The 17,343-nt window shown below is 46.5% G+C and overlaps 1 protein-coding gene across 1 annotated transcript in view; it reads left to right on the top strand.

Annotated features, from left to right (window-relative positions):
- Positions 1 to 15,136, top strand: part of NPAS2 (neuronal PAS domain protein 2) — a 77,494-nt gene extending 62,358 nt beyond the window's left edge. Inside the window, exons 15-20 of the mRNA XM_047069177.1 lie at positions 590 to 736; positions 6,250 to 6,447; positions 8,694 to 8,884; positions 9,169 to 9,261; positions 11,684 to 11,864; positions 13,759 to 15,136. Of these exons, the coding sequence (XP_046925133.1) occupies positions 590 to 736; positions 6,250 to 6,447; positions 8,694 to 8,884; positions 9,169 to 9,261; positions 11,684 to 11,864; positions 13,759 to 13,929 (981 nt within the window). The 3' untranslated portion in view covers positions 13,930 to 15,136. The remainder of the gene's footprint in view (positions 1 to 589; positions 737 to 6,249; positions 6,448 to 8,693; positions 8,885 to 9,168; positions 9,262 to 11,683; positions 11,865 to 13,758) is intronic.
- The last annotated feature ends 2,207 nt before the right edge of the window (positions 15,137 to 17,343 follow it).

Here is a 17,343-nt window from a genome sequence, read left to right as displayed (position 1 = left end):
AAGTGCAGAGCAGCAAATGAACCTGGGGGAAGTGAGGGAGGGTGGTAAGGCCTCCCCATGGCCTCAGGCTGGTTTGGAGAGCAGGGCCCCCACAAATTGTAGCTATCAAGCTCATTTGTGAATTGTTACAGAAGAGCCCTGTATGCCAGGATCAGATTTAGGATAACGATAGGACCCCAGATTGCCTGTGAAGCTGTCACACGCTCTCTGATGCACTGCTTTTGACATTCATCCCCAAAACCATTTGTCTGTCTAACCAAATTTGGAATGTCAGTTTGTGAGCACTGCTCACAAAATTGTGTCCCAATTCTGTGGCCCTCCCAAGCTGCAGTGCAATACATTATACCTGCAGGTTCTGGTAGGCCTGAGAAAAGCTCATCTGGGGACCACTGGGCCTCCCAGTGCTCATCCAAAGACCCTGTGCCCTGCCGAGCGCCCCAGCAGTGAGTCACTCAGGAGGGATACCAAAAAGGGTGGATAAGGGACCGGAAATGAAAGTGGGCAGGGCTGCTCAGAACAGCAGCAACATCTGTCTGCAAGGCTGAAATAACTCTTTCATCTGGTCTTGTGTTTTGACTCCACCTTCAAGTTCTCAGCACAGTTCAGCATGTTCCAGACCATCAAAGACCAGCTGGAGCAGCGGACACGGATCCTGCAAGCTAACATCCGGTGGCAGCAGGAGGAGCTCCACAAGATCCAGGAGCAGCTCTGCCTGGTCCAGGACTCCAACATCCAGGTGAGGCCTCTTCCTGGGCCAGCATCCACCACAGTCTCTGTCCTGCCTGCCTCCCTGCCATATTTATCCACTATTTCAGGGTGGGCAGGACTCCCACCAAAGTGCCTCTGTACTGCCCTAATGAGTCCTGCTTACTAAGCATATTGCAACCTCCAATACCAAGTACAAGGAACAAATCCCCCCTCCTCCATCCCCAACTCCAGGCCAAACACGAATTTCACATGACACCCTCCCTGTTGACCCCTTGCTCTGTTGGGCACATAATGTCTGTATATCACCTGCATTTTCATTCATGAGTGGTGGTTGTTCGCCCTACATTGATGCCTGACTCCCTCCCTCCTGTGGGGGTGTAAACTCCCGGCACCTGTGTAACTGCTTTCATAGCACCAGGCAGCTACTGGCTACCCGTGGGGGAAATGGAGGCAGCTCTACTGTAGCCTCTCACCCAAAGGGGCCATGAAGGGAGATCTGGGAAATGATGAGATCTGCACCCTGCACAGAGTGGGGGATGGGAGAGGGAGCTGGGGACTGGAGGTCAGCACCCCAGCGTCTCCATTTGTGGCATGCCCATTGGGGCATGCTGCAGTTCTGACAACAGCGGCTTTCAACCATGACACTGCCCCCCACCCCCGCCAGATGTCGCTTCTTTAAATCCTTTGGAGAGATTGCTTTTGGAGTGAAAGCTGTATATATTAGATTTCTTACAAGGATAAGTGATTTTTACCAAGTTTTACTTGTATCAGGTGAAGACTATGTTTCTTCCCAAGTGCATTCTTTTGACCCAGCCTCTAATTGTGAACGTAATTCTAGCTCACCTTGGAGTCTGCCTTGAGAGCTCTAAGCATTTGCACTCCTCCCCCCACGCCCCTTAGAAGAGGGGGAAGGAAGCAGGAGACACCCTTGGAGAAAATGGTTGGAACCCTGGCCCTGCCGCTTCCCGGTCACGGTCCACACAGACCCTTCCGGGAGGACCAACAGGTTCTATGCGAGTGCAGCGCCCTAGCCCTGCGCGGTGAGATAACGCGTGAAGGATCGGCGATGCTGGGTAGCGGGAGACACCTGCTGCCGGCCTTCCTGCCTCTCTGGGCTCCTCAGAGGCGCTCCTGGCTTGCTTTCCAGAGCCTAACTGCCCCTGCCCCCACCCCCACCCGCACAGACTCTCAGCCTGGGCTCTCCCTTCCCCCCGCCCCACCACCCAGAGGACAGAGCCCAGCGAGACGCGCACTTCCCGCCCCGGGGGTCCGGGGGCGGAGAGTTCGGCCACACCCAAAGCCCTGCAGCTGCCCCGCCTCCTCTCCCACTCCCCAAAACGGGCCCGGGAGAAGACCACAGTGTTTACAGGAAAAGAAATGCAGTCATGGAGGTGTCAAAGTCCCTTTTTGCTTATTCCTTCCCAGCTGTAATATTTTCTCACTGATCCAAGGCCCGATTGGCAGAACTTGCCTGACTCCAATTACTTGAATGGAATTTTTACACTAACAGGAAGGGGAAAATTGAGCCAGAAACTGCTAAAAGCAAGGTAGGCGTATGAACATCCTCCTCAGAGCCCGGGCCTTTCTATTTCCTGCCTTTTCCACATTCAAGCTGAATTCTAAAATAACAGGCGGCACAAGGTTATCTCTTTCACTCCTTGTTATGAAGAAGTCTTATTTTTCTTCCTCGTGACCAATGCATTTTGTTGCACCCCCCCCCAAAGTATCCATACCAACAGAGCACCTGAGTTTTGTGAGGGTTGAGGTGGAAATCAGGCCCTGCAGTGTGTTCCTTCCCCATTTTCATACTTGTGACCTTATCTTTGCAGTGGAATTTTCCAAAGAACATGGAAATCCACAGATTGTCCAACCAGAGAATATTTCCTCAAGCAGCCTGCCTTCTTGTAGTTTTACAAGTTTACAGATTTAAAGAAATACATTCCAAAATGTACAACCAAAATGTGATATTCCTTAAAAACAAAACCAAAAACCTGCGTGGTTCAAGCATAAAGAAAAAGCAAGTAAAAATTACTCCACCCCTTCCCTAAAAAGGTAGGAGTGGGGAAGAGAGATTAAATAAGAATAATTGATATTTGATAGAATATCAACTATTGATATATCAAACTATTGATGAAGAGTTGATCATTGTGGAAGCCTAAACATGATACATGGGGTTTCATTATACCTCTATTTTGTGTATTTCTAAGATGTTCTGTAATAATAAGTATTGTAAAAGGAAGCAGATTAGAATAATGAAAAACCACATGTGAGCATACGATTGGTTTATTCTTAAAAATTAGAAGCTTTTTTTTCTCTGATAGCTTTTTCTATTTGAATGAAGGAATTATTTTTCTCATACTTCCTATAAAGTTGACCCCCTGTGCCTTTTAAGAAGTCATCCTCCTAAACCATAAAATTCTACTTTTTTGTGGGTAAAACAGAGTCATGGATGTGCACAGTGAATTAGGACTGTCCCCTACAAAAGCCTTTACCAGAATGTCAGTGGACTTTCCTACTTTACTTCAGTGCCCCTGAGCTTTCATTGAGACTATGTGTGCATGTGATGCTTACTGAGTACAATTAAAACACACACAGTAACCCACACACATACACACACACACACACACACACGCACACACACAACTGGGTTATGAGGGAAAGGTCCTCTGAAGTGTTTGTGTCTGCACCTAGATGGGAGCCATGAAGGATGCTACTTGGGGAGAGCTGTTCCCATGAAAGGTTGTGTCACCCCCTGCAGTCCAGAGAAGGATGCCTCTTGTTCTCTTTTTGAGAGTATGCACGCCCTCTGCTGGCTACTCAAAGAAATGCCAGGAAGGGCATCTGTAGCAATGGCAAATGTGTTCCTTGATAGTTCTTTTCAATCACTCATCTATCTTTCTTTCCTTTCTTCCATCCACCCATTCATCCATCTATTCATCCATCATCCCTTCCTTCATTCCCTCCATCCACTTATGCATCCATCCATCATTCCTTCCATCCATCCACCCTCCATACACCTATCGATCCATCTATCCATCCATCTATCCTTCCATCTGGCAGACACCCATTATGTATCAAGCACTTGGTTAGGCACTGTGCAAAAACAGAGATACACAGGACAGGGTTTTTACCCTTAGAAGGCACACATCAGTGGGACAGAGTAGCAGACCCAGCAGTCTCTGACATAACACAAGCAGAAATAGTTTGCCCTTCTCTGAGCAAAAGCCTCATTTATTTGTTTATTCATTCATTTATTTATTCCATCACTCATTTTTCAGATAGTTTTTGAATGCCCAAAGAGGCAAAGGAACAAAAAGTTCCTTTTTTCATTTTAAATACTGTTGTTACTATCTAATGTTGATTGAGCCCTTACTATGTCTCAGCATAAATTCTATTTAATCCTTTATGAGATATATGATGTTAATGTCACTGTTTTATTAATGAAGAAACTAAAGCTTTGGAAAGTCATGAAAACTGCCTAAGGTCATACCAGTAATACATGTTGGGGTTGGAATCTGAACCTAGGTATGTGATTTAAGCCACATTAAACTGCCTGTCATAAATAAAGGTTGCATTTTTTTTGAAATCTAACCAGAAGGTAAATTGTTCCCTACCGGAAAAATGTATGTTATGTAGTTTGAGTATTGTGTTTTTGCTAAAGTGATGAAGTGTAGGTCACCATAAGTGCTGTAAGTAATAATCCCCAAACTGAATCTGAGATGACTGATACCCAGAAAATTCTTCTTAACTTCTTAAGTGACAAACAGCTCTCATTGAAAACCTCTCTGGTGGGGTGGAGGTGTGAGTGGAAAGCAGGGAGATCAGGTGGGGTGGTGGAAAGGGCACCAGATGGGAACCTGGTCCACTCAGCTCAGCCACCCACCTGCCTCAGGCCTCTGGGAGCCAGCTCAACCCCCGCCCATGAGGCGTAAACTTGAACTAACTACTCTGCTCCTGCTAGTATCTACTTGGCATGGTTCTACCTCTGCCTTTCCATAATCACTCTGTCACTAAGCAAATGTTGGCATGTCGGTTCTGTACTGGGTTTGAGGTTGTACTGACCTGAGTACAGGAATGGAGGATTAAAACTCCAGATGCTAGAAGGAAGAGGGACTTGCTCCTCAAGAACTCAAAGCTATAGCCCTTAAAGGGAGGGGAGCACTGCCTGTCAAGAATCCAGTATATTTGGGGGCACCTGGGTGGCTCAGTCAGTTGAGCATCTGACTCTTGGTTTCGGCTCAGGTCATGATCTCACAGTTCGTGGGTTCGAGCCCCGCATTGGGTTCTTGGTGATGGCGCAGAGCCTGCTTGGGGTTCTGTCTCCCTCTCTCTCTTCCCCTCCCCTGCTTGCTATCTCTCTTTTTCAAAAATAAATAAACATTTATAAGGAAGGAAGGAAGGAAGGAAGGAAGGAAGGAAGGAAGGAAGGAAGGAAGGAAAGAAAGAGAAAGAAAGAAGGAAAGAAAGAATCCAATATATTCAATAATACCAGTTTTCAATGCCCACAAGGACCTTTGATTCAAAGAGCTGGTTACAGGTCTTAGGTTTAAATTATTATTAAAAGTATTAAAGTTGTTTTTCTTAAGGCTTTAGAGTCAATTTACAGATTATATTTTATTTACAAATCTAACTTGGTCTAAAAATAGCAATGCTTTTACTTGTTTTTATTTTTTCAGCTAGTTTATAAATGTAACAAATCATAAATAACCAACATTCTCTACCAAAGCCATTAGTCTACAAGTTCAACATGTCTAAATCTTCCAAACGTTTCATGTGCTGAACAAGGCAGACCTGTCAACTTAGAAGTAAAATCTTTCTAAGCCCTTAAGCAATTCTTTTAAATCAAACACATCAAAAATGAAGTAGATCGAGGTTCTCATAAACACTTAAACATTCTACAAACTTATCAAATTCTCTTAAACCTTTCAAATTAAAACTTCCAGGCCAATGTATCACATTTGCCTCCCTGGGAATGCAGAGTCACCTAGCTAATGGGAGCAGATTGCTGGGTAAGATGCCCGACCACAATGTGGGTACACACCCAGGCCAGTGGTCAGAGATGTAAGGCCTGGCACAGGACCTGGTCCTACTGCCAGGATGGTGCAGCCTTATGGCACAGGTTAGCCTACCCTCTGCCACCATTCATCCCATTAACAAGATATTTCTCTCTTCTAATAAGAAACTGGTAAGCCAATGCAGTCTCTATGCAAGTACATCGAGTTATTTATAGACCATCTGGATCTAAGCATCTTTCACACTGATAGACCTCCATCGCTAGACCGTAGCCTTCTATAAGGCAAGGTCAGCATCCCTCCGACCCACTGCTCCACCTCCAGGACCCTTGCACTGTGCTTGTGGCATCACAGCACCCAATGTCCCCACGTTGAGTGAATGAATCCTTCCCAAGCAGGTCAGAGAGAGCAAGAAAGCCGTGGATAGGGAATACAGAGAAGGTGCAGACACCTTGGCGTGTGGAGGCAGAGCCCTGAAAGTGGAGGCACATGTGATCCCAAACTTAAAGGTACACTGTTCTGCTTCCAGATGTTCCTGCAGCAGCCAGCTGTTTCCCTGAGCTTCAGCAGCGCAACGCGGCCTGAGGCTCAGCAGCAACTCCAGCAGAGGTCAGCCCCAGCCTCCCAGCCCCAGCTTGTGGCCAGCCCTCAACTCCCAGGGCAGATTGCCTCTGCCCAGGTGGCAAACCAGCACCTGCTCAGAGAATCAAGTGTGATATCAACCCAGGTAAACGTGCTTGTCTTCATACTCAGTCCTTGCCACCGAAGCAGACCAGGGCATGCTTGATTCCTGCAGTATTCCGAACTGGAAACCTACTGAACCTTTCCTCTGTGACCAGGGCTAGAGTATGTTTTTTGGCGGGGGGGGGGGGGGCACGAGGAGGTTCTTTTCCTTATTCTAAGTCACTCTGAAGCCCCAAGTTGTACTAGTTTCCTTCTGTGTTTTATTAATATATTAAAATACCTCAATGGTATCAGCACTGATCCTGACCTGGGTTGGAGGTAGATATGGATACCCAGACACTCACATTGACAGCCATATGTCCCCGTGTGTGTGTCCTCAGTCCTCTTCATCTAGTCTGGTTATAGCCATTATCAGTGTGAGAACACGGGTTATCCACTTCTGTTCATTGTCCCTTTCCCCTGGGCCACCGTGCTCCCCCTCCTTCCTCCAGATTCCCCACCAAGCCCTTCCTTCATTGTCATTACCACCTACTACAAGCCATCAATGACTTTGCAATCTGACAGTCAGCCAGCAATAAATGGCACTTAAATTGAATGAAATTGAGAGGACCTAAGCCCCTGCTTCTGGAAGATCAAAGATTGGAAGGCAAGATACAGCCTCTCCTCAAGTCTCATATTGGCACCTGTTCAGTAGATCTGCTGAGCTCCTCTTATTCACCATCTCCCAGGGGAACAGAGATGAATAAGACTTATCTTGACTCCAAGGAGCTTCTAGTCCCATGGGGCCTCTGGGAATGTAAACAGATAACGTACAGATGAATGTACAATAAAATGTGGAAAAGTCCACATTTAATAGTTTGGCCCATCTTCACCCAGATTTGAGGGTTTTCCTTTAAAATGCAGCCTTTTGGTTCTAAAGGTCAACAGAAAAATTAATGAGAATAGCCAAGAAGAATTTGGAAAAGAAAAACTGAGGAAGGGCCTACACTATCCGATATTGAAAATTTTCAAAGATGCCTCAAGAGTTAAAACACTGTGGTGCCATCATATGAATGGACAGTCAGTCAAACACTGGAAAACCCAAAAAACAAAAAAGCAAATCCAAGCCCATTCCATCATTCATTTAAGATTTCAGTCAACAAGTATTTATTAAGTGCTCACTGTGTGCTAAGCACTGAGGGAAAGCAGTGAACAAAAAAGGAAACAGCATCTCTGACACAAGTCAGGAGAGAGATGCAAACGAGTAAAGATGACAGCATGTCAAATGGTTATGCAAGAACACAGGTGAAGGCTGGGGGTGTGGGCAAGAACACAGGTGAAGGTTGGGGACTGGGCTGGAGTTTTCAATAGGTAGCCTTTTCTTTTTTTTTATTTTTTTTTTTAATTTTTTTTTCAACGTTTATTTATTTTTGGGACAGAGAGAGACAGATCATGAACGGGGGAGGGGCAGAGAGAGAGGGAGACACAGAATCGGAAACCGGCTCCAGGCTCCGAGCCATCAGCCCAGAGCCTGACGCGGGGCTCGAACTCACGGACCGCGAGATCGTGACCTGGCTGAAGTCGGACGCTTAACCGACTGTGCCACCCAGGCGCCCCTAGGTAGCCTTTTCTTAGAGTAGAAAATATTCAATCAAAGAGACCTGATGGAATGAGAGAATGAACCATACCAGTATTAGGAGGAAGAGCATTCTACATGGGGGAATCAGCCAGTGCAAAGGCCCTGAGGCCTGATGAGTTAGAAACAGTAAGGAGGTCCACGTGTCTGGAGTAGAATTTGTGAAGCAGAAGGTAGTTCCATGCACATTTTCCTTATTTGCTGAGTGCCCAACACTGTTCTAGGCCCAAGGGATTTAAAGAATTCTTGAGGTGTTTATAATCCAATGGGGAAGACAGTCCCAGGATCAAAATACTTCAAAAACTAGTGGGTCCTAGGGGTGCCTAGGGGGTTCAGTTGGTTAAGCATCCAACTCTTGATTTCAGCTCAGGTCATCATCTCATGGTTTCTGGGTTTGAGTCCTGCATTGGCTTCATGCTGACAGCATGGAGCCTGCTTGGGATATATTCATTCTCTGTCTGTCTGTCTCTCTCTCTCTCTCTCTCTCTCTCTCTCTCTCAAAATATATAAACTTAAAACAAACAAACAAACAAAACCACAACAAAGAAAAGTAGTAGGTCCTAAGAGGAAGGGCCAGGGTAGGTAGAAGAAAGAGGTTCTGGGGAGGATTCCTGGAGAGATGACACCTGAGTTGTGTCTAAGTCTTACCTCTCTCATTAACATGATGGCTCCAGGGTCCTCGGCCAATGAGAAGCTCACAGATGATGCAGGGAAGTGGCCACTCAGTGAGCAGCTTGACGCCCCAGTTCAGCAGCACCACGGCTGTGCTCCCACCAGCTTTGAGCCTGACCACGCTTGCTTCCGCCTCCCAGGATGGCAGCCAGTGCCAGCCCAGCCCAGACTTTGGTCATGATCGGCAGCTCAGGTACTGAGATCGCCCTTGTTTAAAAGACAGCTCAGGTGCAGCTTTACAGTAACCGCTTCAGCCTCCCTTCTGCTGCCTCCCAGTCTCAGTTAACAAAGTGGCAAGAGAGGGCTGGGGTCTCGGATGGCTGCGCTCATCTTCCTCTGAGAGCAGAGTGGGCACAGTGGGTGTCAGGGGCAGCCAGAGAGGGCCCAGCCAGGCTGGGCAGGTGCTGCTGTCAGCCAGCGGGTCTACAGTTTGGGTGCTGATTCAAGTTTCCCATTTATCTCCTCCTCTGCTCCAAGGCTATTGCTGAGCCAGCCCATCCAGCCCATGATGCCTGGGTCCTGTGATGCGAGGCAGCCCTCAGAGGTCAGCAGGACTGGACGGCAAGTCAAGTAGGTGGCCCCGGGTGGAGGGAGGAGGCAGAGAACTGCACTGAGTGGTCTCAGGCTGGCAGGGCTCTCATCGGCCTGGACCAGCAGCGCTCCTGTGCGTCTCACATGAAAGGCAAGGTCAAAGTGTGCCCACACCCTTTGCAAGGAGACCCCCTTAGCTCTTCTTCCATTTCCCATTGAAGAAGATCAAACTGTGTGTCAGCATTCCATGCTTAAAACAGGACCTGAACAAAACAATTAATTATATCCCCTGTCTGTCATCATCTTCAGATATCTTTATGGGTCCTTTGCCCTCGGTAACATCCCAGGTAAATGCAGCCTGATCCCCTTCCCCAGGGCACTCCCATGGCTCCATCTGACCAGCAGATGCCGGCACATTCCACAGGCATACTTGGACCTTGGAGCTCTCCAGCTCTGTGGTTCTGGTGCTGAGCCACGGGACTGTGAAACCCTGCAGATGTGGGCTCTCCTTCCTTCCCAGACACGCAACCTTCTGTGTCTCCTTCCGCAGACTCTTCACCACTTGCAGCCCCCACATCCAGAAGCAGCTTTGTTCTACTATTGCATTAATTACTGGGGACAAAGGTCACTGGAGACCTAGGAATGGATACTCCAAAAGCTACTGGAAAACAGTTCCTAGATCTTGACACGAGGCAGAACTATCTCACAGACGTCTTTTTTGCATAAACATTGGTTGAGTGTGTGTCTGAAGTTTACTAGGACAGGGCTAGCTAATTAGGCCTGGCCATCCTTAGAGCCATCCCCTAAGACCAGCTCCCAGAAGCCCTTCCTCCCATGTCCTCCTTCAGCCAGTTATAATAGTAACAGTGGATGTTTTCTGAACATTTCTGAGAGGCAGGGGCTGGTACCTGTATTGTTTCATTTTATCCTGATAAAAACCCCGTGATGGAGAGAGATGGGGAATGTGCACTTCAGGAGCTGCCTTTCAATTTTCTGATGGTGCTCTCAATTAGACAAAACAAAGACTCTTGTTACATCGCGTTCCAGAGATGCTTAAAATGCAGTGAACTAGGCAAAAATGGGCATTCTTTCCTCCAGAACTCTGCCATTTTCCATCAACCCAATGATTGCCACCCTCCCCATATCCTCTACCGTCTCTTCCAGACATGACCTAATGCTCCACCTTGTTACAAATGACCTCATAGAAAGAAATCACATTTCCAGAATATATAATACAAAATGAACTTCTCTGTGGTGTCTTTAAACACCTGTTCCTGGTCTGTGCTCCTCCAGAGCTTTCCCTAAATGGCCTTCTTCTGACTCTTGTTCATGGACCATTATCATCAACACCTTTTCCTTTTCTAATTTTTTAAATTGTGGTAGAATATATATACAACATAAAATTCACCATTTTTACTATCTTTAAGTGGACAGTTCAGTGGCATTCACCATCACCACCATCCATCTCCAGAACTTCTTCATCTTCCCAAACTAAAACTCTGAACCCCATTACACATTAGCTCCCCACTCCCTGTACCCTCCATCCCCACTGGTCTACTTTCTGTCTCTTATGAATCTGAGTTCTCTAGGAATCTCATCTAAGTGGAGTCACATAGTATTTGTCCTTTCGCAACTGGCTTACTTCCTTTAGTATTACTTCATGTGCTCTGGATGTGTGAGAATTTACTTCCTTTTTGAAGCTGAGTAATATTCCCTTATATTTATATACCGCATTTTGCTTATCTATTCACCCATCGATGGCTACTAGGCTTGCTTCTACTCTTTGGCTATTGTGAATATTGTTGCTACAAACATGAGTGTACAAATATCTGCCTGAGTCCCGCCTTTCGTCTTCTCTTGGGTACATTTCCCGAAGTGACATTGCTGGATTGTGTGGTAATTCTAAGCTTTTTTGAGGAACTGCCGTCTTGTTCTCCAGAGTGGCTGCACCATTTTACATTTCTATCAGTGCACAAAGGTTGCAATTTCTCCATGTCCTCGTCATCACTTATTATTCTGGTGGGTTTTTTTTTTTCCATAATAGCCATTATGATGGCTGTGAAGTGGTCTCTCATTTCGATTTTGATTTGTATTTCCCTAATGACTAAGGATGTTAAGCATTTCTTCTTGTGCTGATTGGCTATCCTTTTGGTATCCTTTTTAAGAGCTATGTTGTTCAAGCCCTTTGCCTATATTTTTAGTCAGGCTGTTTTGTTGTTGTTGAGTTGTAGGATTTTTTTTTAATAACCTGGGCATCAGTCCTTCATTAGATATATGATTCGCAAATATTTTTCATTGGTGGCCTTCTCAATCCATGGATAACGTCCTTTGAGGCATCAAAGTTTTCAATTCTGATGAAGTCCAGTCTGAGTGTCCTTTTGTCGTTGCCTGTGCTGTTGGTGTCACATGAACACTTCTTTCTCAAAAGTCTGTTTTCTCCTTCCCACGTGTGACCCAACAGGTATCCGCAGAGCCAGGCCGTGTTTCAAAATGCAGACATGCACACCACCAGCAGCAGCACCTCGCCCCCCGTCCTGCTGATGGGACAGGCGGTGCCTCAGCCCAGCTTCCCCGCCGCCGCCTCCAGGCAGTCACCCCTGCAGCCCGCACAGGCCCCACAGCAGGCACAGCACTTCCTGCAGGTGGGCACCGCCGCACTCATGCGTGAGGGCACAGGGCCCGGCTCCAAGGCAGAGGCCTGGCAGGCTTTCCCTCCCTTGCTTTCAGGGTGGTTGTAGTCCTCAGTTCTGAAATAAGCCCTGCATAGATTTGCATTTGAATCTTTGCAGTCTATGAAGTTTATAATACTTAAAGTTTATAAAATCTGTGCATCTTTAGTATGAGAACTTAGACTCAGCCATTATGCCTCATAGGTCCGTATTTTTATTATAGTGTCCATATTTCTTTTTTTGCTCTACTTTTAGAGCAAAAATCAGACGCTGACTATTGTGTTTGTCAGACTTGTTAGTGTGTTTATACACAAAGTCTGATACAAATATAAAATTAAACCATGTTTAAAGATGCATCAAACTTGCCTGATAAATACAATAATGTGGCATGAATTTGGGGCTTCCCAGGGAAATGTGGGGCACATTTACATGTGGTCACCACTTACTTCAAGCAAGTGCCAAATCCACTGGAGCCCGAGAGCCAGTAATTGGAGTTCAGATGGGACAGAAGTGTCTGCTTGGGCTCTGGCCTTCCCTCTGACATATGCCCAGAGCACCTTCCTGCCCCAGCCCTGACCCTGTCCTGTGTACATCCTTCCTGGCCTCCAGCCCCCACCACAGGGCAGGGCATAGCTTTTCTGTCACTCTGCCTACCGTGCTTGGGCACCTTCAAAGCCACAGGAGAGTGTGGTGACTGAGACATTTTAAGGATAGAGGGATAAAGATGAAAGGAGTCACCCTTGAAGGTCTTGAATACAATTTAATTCCAAAGATGCTAAACCATTTGTGATATACCTTTCAAAGTTCTCTGACCTCAAGCATAGTGGGAGCCAACTCTAGACTTCAGTGTGGCATGTCTTGTCATTTTGCAGGACACAGAAGCAATTTTTGGATGGGTTCAGGTGAAGTGAAAAGACAGGGATGGTCTGGGCAGAGTTAGAGGCCTCCTGTGTCTTTCTTCAGCCTTGGCAACACACATGTTCACAGACACCTGTAACTTCAAGATGTGGTGCTAAGAATACACAGAGCACTTGGGCCTGTTTGCTGCCCTCAGGGGCCTCAGGGTGCATTGTGGGGAGAGGGGATGTCACAGAGAGCTGTCAGATTCTGGGTTAGTGCCAGGTAAGAGCACTGTGCCTAGAGGCCTTCGTGGAGGAAGGACTCGAGGCTGGGCGGGGGGGGGGGGGGGGGGGGGGTGGCACCTGCTGCAGAGCCAAGGTGTGGATGGAGTGAAAAGACAGGAAGGGACAGTGTTCCAACAAGAGAGACAGCCTGAGCAAAAGTGGAGGGGCAGGTGTGCCTGTGGTGTCCTGGGTTGTTTGGATGGGGGAGATTTCATAGACGAGAATAGTGGGAGACGGGGCTGACGGTTCCAAAGTTAGGGTTTGACCAATTGAAGTTTCTGAGCTTCAAATGAGGATGTTCCCCAGTAGATGCTGGCGAATGGCAGTATTTGGAAGTAGTTACCGAATCAGGGACCATGGTGAAAAGTATGCCGACTGCACGTGTGTTTGGATTCTGCTCGGTCAGTTATCTGCATGTGGTCTCAGGTTCCAACATCCCAAAACAGATAGGCCACATGTTCAGGAAACCATTCCCCAAAGCCTAGTCCCTGGCCCACTGGCCCAAAGGAACCCCTAGTGCTCGGCTTCCGAATTCACACCCACCTGAGGGAGCCTCAGGCTCCTTTCTTCCCCACCCACCCTACCCCCAAGGTCCTGCCACCACAAGATCCCGCCCGCCCCCCTCCCAGCCATGGAGGTGAGGCCTGTAGTCTGACCACACTGGCATTGCTGCCCCAGCATCTCAGCGGAGGAGTTGCCAAAGCACAGAGGCACCTCTGGAGCCCTTTGTCTCTTCTTCGCAGGTACAGGCACCGACCTCTTTGCACAGTGAGCAGCAGGACTCCCTACTTCTCTCCACCTACTCGCAACCGCCAGGGACCCTGGGCTACCCACCCCCACCCCAGCCCCCACGCCCACCCCGAAGGGTCAGCAGCCTGTCTGAGTCCTCGGGCCTCCAGCAGCCGCCCCGGTAGTGCCCTGGCACCTCAGTCGGGTCACAATCAGCTTTAACCAATGGACGGACAATGGGAGTGGCCACAGGAGTGGGGGAGAGGAGTTTTAAACCCTTGGCTTTTATGCACACTGCATACATTTCAGAACTCCTGGATGGTAACCTTCTCCGGAGCACAGCAGCTGGCATGTGACACATGATCAGAGTACTGGCCGTGTTTCCCTTGCCTGTGTGTTTCTCGGGCACACTCTACAGCCATACTCGGATGGGAACCGAGTGCCCCCGCGTAAGTGTCGTTACTCAGTTGACTTAGCAGGTGGCACGGCTCGCTGCGTCCTCCTGAGAGAGCGCACTGGTCCCTCTAGCCGGCTGTGGTCTGTCCACGCTTGCTAGCTGGCCTTCACTCTCTTGACCCTCTTTTCTTTGCATTCGAGAAGCACTGGGTCAGAGATCTGTTGAAGAGAGAGAATAAAGAGATTATTTTTCATTATTTTTAAATGGTTGTTTTGTTTTAATTTGCACAGCTGCACAGAGGAGATAACTTAGGCACTTTCAGGTTTTAAAAATAATAAGGTCTCCTGACTTCATTTGGAGACCGCAGTAACAAAACCAGCCCACCAATCAGATGGCAGAGCTGGTCATTCTTCACCAGGCTGCAGACCCACACCCTCTGGCCTAAAACCTAATGGAAGGAGGTTCTTCACCCCATGCCCGTTCTGGTGATTATTGTTTCCCCTAAATATAACACTGGACTGTTCCTGTTTACTTGGTTGATTGCAACTACAAAGGCCGACTCAAAGCAAAGCACAATCATGCAGCTGATGTTCCGGAATTCTGTCGGGAACTATGAGACTTTGGAGGAAGAGGTTCCACAAGCCAGACAGGCCTGTGGAGCCCCAGGTCCCCGAGGAGACCCCACCACGCACCGGCCCCTTGAGTCAGAATGCTGCATCTTTCTACAGATCTTTCATGATAAGACCGAGGATTGGATTCTCCTTTTCAAAATGCACTTTGCTTTTTTTGTATGTTTTGTTATGTTGAGATGTTTCTAAAGAAAAAGGTTTTATGTAATTAAAAGACGAAGTGTAGTGAACTGTACAGCTGTTGTAATAATGACCTATTTCTATATAAAATAAAATTGTATGGATTATGTGTAAATTATTTTGTATCTGAGACGCCAGTTCCTTTCCCAAATATAAAAGTATAAAAGTTTTCCTGTGTTTTTCTGTGAGTGGAAATTTTGTAATAAATTAACGAATTTGTACAATTTCCTCTGGAGGCAGTTTCTGTCCCTTGGTATACATGCATGCATACATCTTTTCTTCATTAACATTTTTTTTTTAATTTCAAGACATTGCTAAGGATAATCGAAGATATCGAAAAGGTGAAAGCAAGCAATGAATAAATCAGGTTTTCTGAGCTGCAACATATGCACCAGCCCATCAGGCTCCTGACGTTCATAATTAAAGGTTGTGCCAGAAAAAAAACAACAACAACAACGGTATAAAGATGACAGCACAACAAACAGAAACAGCAAAAGCCCCTGGAAACATCTCAGCCTTCTAGACATAGGGAATCTGTGGATCTGACGGAGACAATCTGCATCAAAGCAGTCACAACTCATAATTAAACTCACCTGGGCTGGACTTCATGGGCTCCAACTGCCAACACTTAGATCTATCAGTGATGTGCATGGGATTTGTGTGTCTGTGTGTGAGAGGTGTATACACACGTTTTGTTGGTGGGGGGAGATATAACAGCAGCATCTAGGAGACTTCTGCCAACTACAGATATCCCCCCCCCATGAGGCCTCATCACGCTGACATAAGGGTGCCCTGGCACACCATGATTGAGAATCACGGAGATGGCACTGCTCAGCACAGCCCTTTCCGTAAACATTGGCCCAAGAGAACTTTCTTTCCTTGTTCCATTGCTATAGTTCTGTGCTTCTACCTGCCTCCCTGTGAAGTAGGGGTAGCTCCTCTGTTCCATGGCAAGGATCACTTTTGGTTGGCACAAGAGGCTATGCAAATAAAGTCACCAAAAAAGGAGTTCTATTGTTCACACAATTGCTGTATTCCCAAAAAAAGGTAAGTCTCAATGTTCTGCATGCTTTAGGATCATTTACTACTCTTTAAAGGAATCAGAAGTGAACCCTCTTTCTAAAATGAGAAGTCTAGGGGTTGCCTGGCTGGCTCAGTCAGTGGAGCATGTGGCTCTTGATCTCAGGGTCATGAGTTCGAGCTCCATGTTAGGCGTGGAGCCTACTTAATAATAAATAAAGGAAAAATGTAGAGGCTGCTTTTAAGGCAAACAGTCTCGAGCAATGGAATATATAGAAAAGGCAGACAGTGGCCCCATGGCTGAATACAGACAAGCCCATCAAGTGACCCACCTCAAAATATCCATAGGCTGCAATTAACCAAAGGTCTACATACAACCAGGCTCAGTTACCAAAAAAGGGGTCATTCCATACCTCACCATACCTCCTCAACTTTCCTCTTTTAAAACAGCCCCAACCGTCTTGTTGCAGACAGCCTCTCTTTTGCTGTCCTGCTTGCAGCTCCCTTGTGGTATATTCAGTAAACTTCTATCACCTTTCTGCCTTGGGTAAATTCTTTCACCGCCCACACTGCCAGCCCTGCATAATCCAATCAGGAAAGACACCACATTTAGACACCACAAAAAAGTCTGTGTGAAACTAGATGAAGTATTTGGCAGTTGAACTGTTCTGTAAATTCGAAGGTTTATACATCTGATTTTTCTGTATGTGTATTTTAATTGGCCGTCAGAATCCTAAATAAATCAAGATTTTTAATGGAAGCAGCATACTTATTGTACTGGGATTTTCAAGCTGGAAGCCATTGAAAGATGGCAGAGTACAAACCATGTTACTAATTTAATTTAGCATTGCTTAAATTTCATACATGTTCAGAATCTGGATAAACTCAGAAAACTCTTATTGTGCAACATTTCTTTAAACCCACATAACATCAAAAAAAGCAATAAATAAATAAATAAATAAACAAACACACATAACATCAGTGGAAGTTCAATCCCTAAGATTTTGATTCATTTAATTCCACTCTTTAAAAGGTGGTTTTGTAACCCTGTCTTGTTTCCAGAAAAAATCATGACCTTTCTCTTCGGAAAACTGTAAAGCCTTGGCTTGTAAGAAGCGGTTGAAATGTGAACTCTGGAATACGCAAGCTTTGGAATGCTACTACTGGACAGATCTTCCTTTAGTGCCTTCCTTCTGCACCACCACACCCCTTTCATCTTCACAATCTTTCTGTGGCTTTTCTTAGGAAATCCCATTGGACCTTCCTAAGCACAATCTACCCAAAAAGACCCTTCGGCATTTTAGGGTTTGTTGCCCCCTCAAGACTGGCATCTTCTTCCTTGCTGCCCCTACAGGGAAGCATTCAAATCCTGT

Source organism: Lynx rufus, unplaced genomic scaffold (genome assembly GCF_022079265.1).
Source record: "Lynx rufus isolate CCGP_SWC_20201006 ecotype Redwood Valley unplaced genomic scaffold, mLynRuf1.p SCAF_8, whole genome shotgun sequence".
In the NCBI taxonomy this organism is placed as follows: Eukaryota; Metazoa; Chordata; class Mammalia; order Carnivora; family Felidae; genus Lynx; species Lynx rufus.
Note: the sequence above shows the minus strand (reverse complement) of the source record. Positions and strands in the feature narration are given on the sequence as shown.